Source organism: Ascidia mentula, chromosome 1 (genome assembly GCF_947561715.1).
Source record: "Ascidia mentula chromosome 1, kaAscMent1.1, whole genome shotgun sequence".
NCBI lineage: Eukaryota > Metazoa > Chordata > Ascidiacea > Phlebobranchia > Ascidiidae > Ascidia > Ascidia mentula.
Window position 1 is genome coordinate 2,007,014 of NC_138566.1, and position 11,150 is coordinate 2,018,163.

General features: G+C 36.4%; 1 protein-coding gene across 1 annotated transcript; it reads left to right on the forward strand.

Moving 5' to 3' along the window:
* The first annotated feature begins 1,655 nt into the window (after positions 1 to 1,655).
* On the forward strand, positions 1,656 to 11,150 carry LOC145905282 (uncharacterized). Its single transcript, XM_082992439.1, has 12 exons — positions 1,656 to 1,765; positions 1,851 to 2,020; positions 3,274 to 4,115; positions 4,216 to 4,296; positions 4,689 to 4,799; positions 5,443 to 5,514; positions 7,245 to 7,333; positions 7,767 to 7,947; positions 8,442 to 8,585; positions 9,054 to 9,215; positions 9,587 to 9,737; positions 9,968 to 11,150. The coding sequence occupies exons 1-12, from the start codon at positions 1,721 to 1,723 to the stop codon at positions 10,080 to 10,082; spliced, it is 2,163 nt and encodes a 720-aa protein (XP_082848565.1). The 5' UTR covers positions 1,656 to 1,720; the 3' UTR covers positions 10,083 to 11,150.

An 11,150-nucleotide genomic window follows, 5' to 3' on the forward strand; every position in this document is an offset into this window, starting at 1 on the left:
TTTAATTGTGCTTAGAACTGTAGCTACTAATCAATAACTGCATTATTGCCGTGTGCTAAATATTCGTCTTACCAACGCCTTGTTACTGAGTTAGGAAACTATTCAGAAACTTTCAGAATTCAGTCAGTAATTAATATACGCCTAAAGATGTTTGGTTTATCGCAGTCAATGTGCAGATTCAAACCCATTCTGTACTCTTTAAAGTCGTTAGTACAACACGATGCATTTCTTACAATATGGCCGCCAGGTTGTGCTAGTAAGACAAAATATATTGTTTGCGACAACATCGTTTAGCGTTTAACACACTTCGTGGCCAGTCACCACCTGAACAACTTACATAAGTTAACCTGCGTGGTATCGGTTGATTTTGTATATATATTGTTTTTGCATTGTTTGATTAAAGTCCACATCATACTTTTATTTACGCGACGCAATTTTAGACAAATACTTGCATCAGGGAATATGAATTTAACTAATAATTATAACATGTTTTGGCGTTGTTGAGGTTGTCTTTAGCGTGAATTGTTCCACTTTCATTGTGATGTAATAATAAGAAACTTCGCTAAATTCTCGATATATGTCGCAAATCATTCCAGCTACATATTCTACTGGCGGTTGTATTTGTTGCGTGCGCGAGCAACCAAGTTATAGCCAAGTCCATGCTGCCCTGTCAGATGAGGACTATAGGCGCATTCATCCAACATCTGCCGCCATCCCAACCCTTTATCGCCTCCCCAAGGTCCATACACCTGGCACTACCTTGCGACCTATTATGGCCAAGTTATTGTTTCCTAAAGTTAGAAACGAACGAAAGTTGAAACGTTTCCAACCGTAACAGCGTCATACTTTATGACAAATCAGGCGCGTCCACCTCAATGATCAGCGGAAGTTTTTTTTATCTTTTTGCCCATTCAGTGTTGCTTCGTGGGTCGTTTGGTTTCTGGTAATTTACTTCATGCGATGCAGAGCGTTACATACACGTCAATCCCATGATATTACACCAGAAGTTTGGAACCAACATATCGTTGGTTGAGTCGTATTTCTGCTTAAAACATATTACTTAAATGTTCGCGATCATAGATTAAAAATAATCGTGTGTCGTCCCTGGTTGATATGTGTTTGCTGGGTTAGGGGGTAAGGTAACAAAGGAATTTTTACTGACAAGCTGCTGACCGTGACGTCGTTCCTCTGTGCAGATTTCCACTACAGCGACGTCAGTAACCCGTGTCCAAATTTTGTTAACTTTCTTGATAAGTTGCTTTCCTTTGGTGACAATTGCGTTTGGATTTGGCAAATCGCAATATACTACTTACGTAATTCAGTTACCATGGGTAATTATAGCAACAGGAGATCTGTCTAAAGAGCTCCAAATTTATTAAATCCTGCATTCTTGGGTTAAGAGTTAGTTGCTGGAAGCATGCTACAGTCAACGCGTAGAAACTGCTTTGGAGTCATTTTACACAAATAAGTTGCCAGCTGTTTCACTCCAAGAAAACGTCACGCCTGCTCACGTTTTTGTGAAGTAAGGCAAACGTTCGAGCTTGTAAAAGCGACAATTCAAATGTGGATAGGTTTACTTTGTATTATAAATTATTGCTGTAACAACAAAGTTTTATCTTAAATTGGGTGATCAAACATGTATATAACTTGTGTCCAGGGTAACATTAGGATTTTTGGAATTTCAAACTTTTGAATAAATGTAGCTGGGGAACACTGAATTATGGCTTTTGCCTATTCTAACGAAGATCATGAAGTAATTAATATTGTAAGTATGGCGCAGTTGTTTACGTAGAATGTATTATACAAACCCAAAAATTATGTTGTAATTACATTGATACAAAACTTTCTAGTTGAGAGAGTTCAAAGCTGAAAACATAAAGTGTGACATCAAGCTGTGCATTGTTGGTCAAGGTGCATTTGGTGGAGTTTTGCTTGGAAAACATGAAAAAGTTGGATTTGTTGCTGTGAAGTGTTTAAAATTCACTGGTGGAGAACATGAACAATATCAGTTTGAAAAAACGTAAGATTGTGGTTTCATACGTTTGCCAATATTTTTAATGGCAGCATTTCATTATTTAACTTTATTTGTAAAAATTTAAAGATGTTTCAAACATCAGTAAGTTTATCATTGGTGTAATAGTTAAATGACAGAGGCGATTGCACCAGCTGCCAACATGCAGACAGAAGCAAAGTCAACTGGTAAACATCACATCACCACATATTCTAATAGATCTGATGCAAAAAAAAAAAACTTTAAATTTCAAAAAGACCTAACATCTAACATTACAGGACCTATATGGGTATTAAATTGGAGAAATCCTGTTTTTAAGGCCCTCAGCTGTAATGCATCTAGCGACTGTTCCGCTTGTTTCCAAATGACAGTTGATGGGTCTTGTGACTTACATAGGGACCTAAAATTCTACAAAGTTTAAAAAAATGTTGCTCCTGGATGAGACTGTACAGAGCAAGGACTTGTTGGGCCTCCTGGAAGATCATATGACCAACAGGGGGGTATAAACAGCCCTGGGGGGAGGGCTTTGACACTTTTTCAGCAACTAAATTTGATGCCATCGCATAGAGAAGAGTTGGAACTTACAAAAAATGCAAATGAGTGGGTATTTGAACGATTCATTTCTCTGCAAAATCCAGTTCCATTTTTTGTTGCTCTTTTTACCAAAGTACTGAGTAACCAGGGGGGCAAATGGCCCTAGGGGTGTGGCTAAACCATTTTTTCGGAGGCTAATTTTGATCAAAATTTGTAGATGTGGGATGGATCTTTCATAAAATCGCGTATGATCGGCCACTTAAAAGATTCAATTTTCCACAAATACAGCCTGAATTTTTTGCTCCATTTTCAACATAGTTTTCAGCAGCACCCACCAGCAAGTAACTACCTAATTGAAATAACCCAAAACCCCACTAAAACTGCCCCCAAACACCGTAAAATTTGCCATGACAACAGCAGGAACATGTGCGCTCATTCAACCATAAATTTAACTTAAATGCATCACTGCTTTGCTTGGTGATGCATGAATTTCTATTGTGACACTGCCTTGTAAATTCTCACTCTGTCATCATTATGATTTTGTTTTCTTGCTCATCTTTTCATCCATCTTCCTGTTGGTGAGCACAGATAGTGCAGTCAGTCTCAGTCATTTAATAGTTGCACCAATGGTGAATGCATCTGTGTTTGAAACGTTTGCTTATTGTGACATTTAACACCAACTTATAGTGGAAAGCTATTTGCACATAATTATGTGTAATTTCTTGCAGATTCAGACGTGAATATGAGAATTTACTGCGATCTCGTCATGACAACATATCAACTGTACATGGATACACCAAGTGGCCAGGAGCAATTGGGATTGTAATGCAATTCTATGGAGGTGGAAGTTTAAGAATTCTACTCCTGGATGAAGATATTGAACTGGGCCCTGGTTTGATTCTTCGCATGGCAACTGAAATAGCATCAGGAGTTGCCTACATACACAACTGTGGAATCAACAAGCGATTGGTTCACTTAGATTTAAAGCCAGAAAATGTTTTTATCACACCTGACTTGCATTGTGTAATTGGTGATTTTGGATGTGCTAGGTTGGTCCAAGTGACGTCAGGATCAACAACTCAACTCCCTGGTCAAACACAATCACAATGGTTGACACTTTACTATGCAGCACCAGAAAGGCTTCTTCAATATGCAAGACCAAAACAAGAACAGGATGCTTATAGCTGTGGTATCATCTATTTTGAGATATTAAGTCGTGAACAACCATACCAGTCAGAACAAGGATTCTGGAACAAAATTAGGCAGGGTCTACGACCTGACTGTGAAGCAATACAAAGCCTAAAAGAGCAAAGCAATGCAGACAACAGAGAAATAGTTAATGTGATGGAAAGAGCGATGATCAGATGTTGGGATCAAGATCCAAATCAACGTCCAGACATGGTTGATATTCGGGATGAATTCCAACAACTTCTTTCCAAACAAGATCCCACAGTAATTTTGCAGCAAGTATTAAATGCTGCAAGAAACATGCATATTGTGGATCCAACAGCAACCCACTATCCAACTGTTCCACTCAGCCAGTTTTCTACACAGACATGGAAGTTTCATGGTAAGTCTTGCATGATTTTTTTTAAGGCATTTATTGTGGAATGGTGCTACTTTTTTGTTTCATAATTGTGCAATTTTTATATGAAAATATTTTTTTGTAGATGTCGGTCCAGTAATTGATCCACTAGATGGGGAAAGTAGTCAACTAAGAGATCGAACACAACAACCTCCACAAAGACAAGGCAAGTATTATTGCTTGTTATGTCAGGGACATTTGACCCACCCACTTCATTACCTTGTTTATGTGATTGTTGGAATTAGTAACCGATTTCCACTGTGTTAAAGACATAAAATTGATCAATACATGGCAAAGTATTAAGTTTGAATGACAAACTTTATGGCACAACACACATGCCCCTTAACTAAAAATATTTCACACCCCTATGTTTGGCCTTTTCTGGCATTGTTCCAAAGAGTTTAATTAAATCTAGTGCAACCATGCCAGCAAACGAAAACCTTGGATTGCGAGTTTTGTTAAATTTCTGACAGAAATACTCCTACGAAAAACCTTGATGTAAGTTATACTTAATTCATTTTTCCATATATTTCATATATTGGTTTGTTGTGTCATAAGATACAAGTGGACAATCTGCAAGTCATGCCACACCCCAAAACCCACCCAGTGAAAGAAATCTTCCAGTGAATGATGACTTGTCCAACCCATCACCAGGAAGAAGTGGAAGAGGTAGTAACAGCAATTGTAACAAATTTTTTTGTCAAGTAAAATTGTCATGGCATAAATTATTGCAAAACAGTAGGTAAATAATTTCTGTGAGCTGCAAACAGATGGCTACTCTTTCGACCTAGAAGGTCTCATCAGTGCAGCTTGGTGTGACGACTTTATCGACCAAACAGTGTTTCTCCATAACTATTTTGGTGCCCAACAGATGACGGCGATTGTATATATTCTCCACCAAGTGGAAGTCTTTGCTTTCCAAGATTCACACCAAGCTGCACTGATAAGACCTTACAGGTCTCGAAACAGTGGCCATCTACCTTCACAGTCTAAATTGCATCTGCCAACATCAGGTTGAGATACATTATTTATCCAGTTGTAATTCATATCCTTTACATGCTTTTATCATTGACTAGAAGGTTACAATTCCGAATGATGTTTAAAAATTGAATCAAAATTATGTTTGGAGAGTCGATAAGAAATCTCGCCAAACTGGAATTTGTACAAACCTGAGTAAGGAGATTGTTTTGAAAAGCAGAATTAAAGCCTATCTTACCCATGCAAGCAAACAAAACACTTGGAATTGGGAATTTTGCTGTATTGCTACTTCCAAAAACAATCATAATGTAAATTATACTGCTTCTGTTTTCAGATGAATTAGCAATTGCTGAAGTTGCCCAGATGCAAATAAACCAGATACAACCCAGTCCATCACAAAATAGAGGTATTGTAACCAAACATTACATGTTTTTCCAACTAGTGCTAAAACTAAAGTCCTAACTGCTCCTTATAGTCTTATGAATTAGAATATAACAAATTACTGTTAACTACCATATAATAATATTTATATAATTAATCGTGCTTTCATACAATGCAAAAATTTGTCTCAAGATTGGGTAGAAATGAATAATTTTGTCCTTGAATTAACCTTATCATTTCAAATATTCAAGATATTTTTAACAAAAGAATTTTGTGCCAGATCAAATATATTATAAAAGACTAGGTTATTTTTCAGGTGTTAGAGTTTACAATTGAAAACGATTAAAAAGCATCTTTTATAAAACAGTAGCGCAAAAATTGCCAAAGGAAAATCGCCTTATATTGTGGATATCGGCTTTGTCCCTGATTATTGGCAAATTGATAGTTGCTGAGCAATGGCTGCATTATCGCCCTATTCTAAATATTCGAACAATCATCTCACCAACTCCCTGTTACTACGTTAGGAAACGATTCAGAAATTTCCAAAATTCAGTCAGTAATATACGCTTAAAGATGTTTTATCGCAGTCAATGTGCAGATTCAAGCCCATTCTGTACTCTTTAAAGTTGTTTGTACAACACGATGCATTTCTTACAATATGGCCGCCAGGTTGTGCTAGTAAGAAATTAGCAAAAGTAAACCTTTAATGCGTGGTATCGGTTGATTTTGTATATTGCTTTGCATTGTTTGATTATTGCATTGTCCACATGATACTTTTATTTACGCGACGCAATTTTAGACAAATAGTTGCATCAGAGAATATGAGTTGAACTAATAATTATAACATGTTTTGGCGTTGTTGAGGTTGTCTTTAGCGTGAATGATTCTCAAATTTAACCAAATTTTGATATATGTCGCAAATCATTCCAGCTGCATATTCTTCTAGCCGGTGTGTTTGTTGCGTGATGACAACAGTCGCATTCATCCAACATCTGCCGCCATTCTAACCCTTTATCGCCTCCCCAAGGTACATACACCTGGCACTAACTTGCGACCTATTATAGCCAAGTTATTGTTTCCTAAAATTAGAAAGGAACGAACTTGAAACGTTTCCAACCGTAACGACGACATACTTCATGATAAATCAGGCGCATCCACCTCAATGATCAGCGGAAGTTTTTTTACCATTTTGCCCTTTTGGTGTTGCTTCGTGGGTCGTTTGATTTCTGGTAATTTACTTTACATACACGTCAACCTCATGATATGACACCAAGTAAATGTCGTCCCTGGTTAACATGGGTTTGCTGGTTTATGCATCTTTATCTTATGTTGCCTGATAAAAATGGAATATGTCAAATTTAAATACTTGCTTTTTGTTTCTTATAAAACATATATAAAGTTAGTGTGATGTTTGTTATACAGGTGAAAAATACACTTTGGTGAAATTTTACTTTTTGAATTTTTCTGTATTGAATTGAGGTTAATGGATGGATTTTAAAATAAACTGAATTTGTCATCTATTATATTTCAACACTTGTTGATATGCAGTGATGGTTCATTTACTTATAACCACATTAACATAATGAAAAGTAACACAAATTTAGTGCTTACTATGTGTACTACTTATTCACATGTGGATATGTAAGTGATAATGTTTTGACAGGTGAAAGTAACTCTGAATCTCCAATCACCAAACCTCAAAGCTCAACAAGTAAAAGAAATCCTCTAAATTCCCAATATAAAAATTTGTTGCAGATTTGTCAGGATTTCTTCTCATTGGTGGCCATAAATCACAAGATTGTGTGGAATGGAACGTTACCACAAAACAACATGAACATTTACCAGTTGGTTGCATTTTAATGTTAAAAATAGCTTCACAGTACCGTAAACCTGTAAACCCCATTTATTTCAACTTGTTTATTGCACAAGCAAATCCGTTTATTTGTAAAATCATAGATTAACAGTACAGATTAATTCAAATACAATATGCTTGGGAGCAACAGCAACATAATACAAGTAAATCTACGTAAAATCACAAAAATATAGGAGAAAAATTGTTGCATCACAATCAGGGGTGAGCTCAATTGTGATATTTCCTTTTGACAGTTTCAAAATTTAAGAAAAAATCTTTGCAAATACATTGGCTGCCTGCAGACATAAGAAAACTACCAGGATGAAAACCACTGTTAAATTATATTTCAACCCCAACAAAAATATTGAGTTGGATTAACATTTGAGGTATGAAATGCATACAAAGTTTCCCATTTTTATTTGTAGAATCTGAACTCAGAAAGAGGTAACTCAACTTCAGCCAAAGTTGGAAACACAGTTTATGTAATGGGTGGAGACCGTCGAACAAAAAGTTGTGAGATGATGAATTTGGAAAGAAGTGATCGCTGGATGAAATTTGCTGATTTGTGTGAAGGTCGACAGAATGCTGCATCTGCTGTTGTTGGAGGTCAGTTGCTATAATTGAACAATAAAAATTAAAAAAAATGAAATACCTTTGAAATGAAATGAAATAGCTGCTGCAGCTTTGCAATATTATGGCTTTTTTTGCACATACCAAGTACATCCGTTTGGCCATAGTGCGCTCCACGGTGGTTCGTCGTATCTGTTGTTTGGTACTCAGTATAGGGTACCCTGCAGATCGATATTGACCGAAAGGTACCACAAAGTGGAGACTAGTGTGCCTGCTAGTGTAAAGCTAGCACAGTGCCACTCAACAGCTGCACTGATGAGACCTTACAGGTCGAAACTGTGCATGTACACACCCTGTCTGCAACTTTGCAATAGTAAGAATAATTACCTGAATTCTGCTATATTTTGTCATGTGGGAGCAACTTTTTGTTTCAGAAGTGATTTTATTCATGATTGCAAACATCCAAAACTTTAATAGGAAGCCAGTTTTGTTGTTACCCAATCTATTTTATTGACAATTCCATGTTGTAGAGAAACTTTACCTCTCCGGGGGTCATATTGGAGATCGCAAAGCATTATCATCCTACTTGATTTATACCATAGACGAAGACAGATGGGTAATTGGTGCCAACATGTTGCAACCAAGATATGCACATGGAATGTGTTCAATTGGCAGTAAGAATATGTTTTGAAACTCTCAAAAGTTATACAGAAGGCTTCATTTCCATGACAATCGAAGGCAACCATGTAAAAATCGGTTTAAACTTTAGACTCCCCATAATAGTCACTCACTTATTTCTCACAAATATTCCATAGAGTCGCAAAACTGTTTACTTAGTGATGACGTCATATGCATGAGTTTTCGTTTCGATGCATGAGTTTCGTTTTTTTTTTCGTAAAATAAGCAAAAAAATAACTTTAATAAAATCAAACCCATGTTAAAATAATTATTTGCACGCTTACTGAGTTCGTGAATATCAGCCATCATGTTATTTATTTTTTATTTACATCTTGATATTAAACTGTCCCATGTTTATACGTTAAACGCAGTGCTTACCTCATTGACTGTTACATAACATACCACATAATCGTAATATGACGTCACAACAAATATTAACACAAGCGATTTGGAAATTTCTTCAGATGTTTTGTATTCTGTGGGCGGAAGGGATGATAGCAGAAAACTCTTACAATCATGTGAATTCCGTGATGTTCGTGTTGAAACCTCCACAAGAATCGCTTCCCTCAATGAAGCAAGAGAGGATTTTGCATGTGAAGAAATTGGAGGGAAGATTTATGCAATTGGTTAGTGATCAGAAGCTACATATTAACTAAAACTAGTAGTTTTTGAAACTTTTTCCTATTTCCTGGATTCCATCCATTAATGTGAGGTAACTTCAGTCAATTTCATAATATTTTGAATGAAGGTTTGTTATTTTCTTGCTATTCTTGTAGTTTGTTTATTCTTGACAAATAGTTTTTGAATTAACTCAAATTACTGGTTTAGTTTTAAACCAAAAACCATCAAAATATCTTCATGGCAACATTTACAACAGTAAATAGTACTACTTAATTCACACATGATGTAATTAAAGTTACAAAAACAAATATTTAACTTAAATACAAAAACAAAAATAAGAAAACTCTGAAAAAAAGTTTTAATTTAAATCTGACAGGAGGTTTTGGTGATGGTGGCATCCAGCAAACAGTTGAAGAATACGAACCCAGAGTCAACAAATGGAAATATGTTTCTCCTCTCCTAGAATCTCGCTTCCGTCACTCTGCTTGTGTTATTGATGGGAGGATTTATGTTGTGGGTGGATTGGGGTGAGGTTTACGTTGGGGTCTGTTACTGATAATTTAAGGTGTTTAGTTACTGGGACAATATATGTAAGTGTGTGATTTGCGCACAATCAATCTGCCCCACCAAAAAAAACAAAATTTTACATCCCAATACTAGTAATAAAAAAAACAGGACATATGTGTTTTTGTCAGTTTCAGTGTGTAATAATTTCCTGATGTTTAACTAAACTCACATTAATTCTGGTTGTGTTTAGGGGTTTCATTCAGACCCTGACACCAGTTGAAGTTTACGATCCAATCTCAGATGACTGGACACATGCTTTTGATCTTGACCAACCAGTTTATAATGCGACTGTTGTTGCTGTTTAATATGTGTTTGTTTTGTGATCAACAAAATCGGCATATATCTGGGATGTACAATTGTAACGAAGAAATAATTTACACTACTTTGTAACTTTCCACACCTTATTGTTCAATCCATTGGTAGTATTGTCACCTTTGGATGTCAGAAACTTAACAACATTCAAAAAGAATGATCGGGCGCATCAAAAAGAATATAAAGTCGTAATGGTGAAATAGAAATCACTCTGAAACACAGGTTATTGATATACGCCCGTCATTGTTGGCACTCATTGTAGCGTAGTTTTAGCTACATATCAACGTTTTCATTTATGGACTTAGGTTGCATGGCCAGTTTGTCATTGTTCGGAATGTCTTTCCACTTGGTTTGGGTAAAGGCATTAGCTCGTTTTGTCAAGCGTGTTTCATTTCAAAGTGTAGCGATAGCAACGGTTGTTTATTTACGCGATTTGTGTCTTTAGTGCGATATAATTTCCCAGCCGTTTTGGCGTCATATTAATCTTAAAACCTGTTTAGTTTCCATTTGTGCGATATGGTATCCAGCAGTTTTGGCCTCATATTAATCTTAAAACCTGTTTAGTTTCCATTTGTGCGACATGGTATCCAGCCGTTTTGGCGTCATATTAATCTCCAAGCAACCGTTTGTGTTGTCAAATGATTTATTGGCTAGTTTGAAAGTGTTTGGTTTGGTCGCTGAGATACGTTTAGTTTTCCCGTAACTGTCCTGTGTTGTCTTTCAGTAATCTCCCTTGCCTTGATCACCGCTAAACAATAGTTTGCTTTGTTCTCCGCTTTTTTATGGGTATGTTGCTAGCTGTGAAGTAGTTCTATGTTTGGATTGCGTGATTCTATCTCTGTCTCCTTGATTCGGTTCTGTTCAACTCTGTCTAAGCCCTTGGGCGTAAATTCACTCAGTTTGGCGTTGGTATGTTAATTTCGTATGCTAACGCTAGCTTATCGCTTCATAGTGCCTTTTTTTACCACCTTGCGCTTGTTTTTTTGTATCGTTTTGTTTTTATTTATACTTGATAAAGAGTGATGTACTCGCGAAAGATAGTTTGCATTTTTCAATACAAA

What these genes read in the sequence shown, in the direction of transcription:
- LOC145905282 (XM_082992439.1), top strand. Translation starts at nt 1,721, where the DNA reads ATGGCTTTTGCCTATTCTAACGAAGATCATGAAGTAATTAATATT. An exon ending in AACAACATGAACATTTACCA is followed by an intron (nt 7,334 to 7,766) that starts GTTGGTTGCATT and finishes TTTTATTTGTAG; the next exon opens with AATCTGAACTCAGAAAGAGG. An exon ending in TGGAATGTGTTCAATTGGCA is followed by an intron (nt 8,586 to 9,053) that starts GTAAGAATATGT and finishes AAATTTCTTCAG; the next exon opens with ATGTTTTGTATTCTGTGGGC.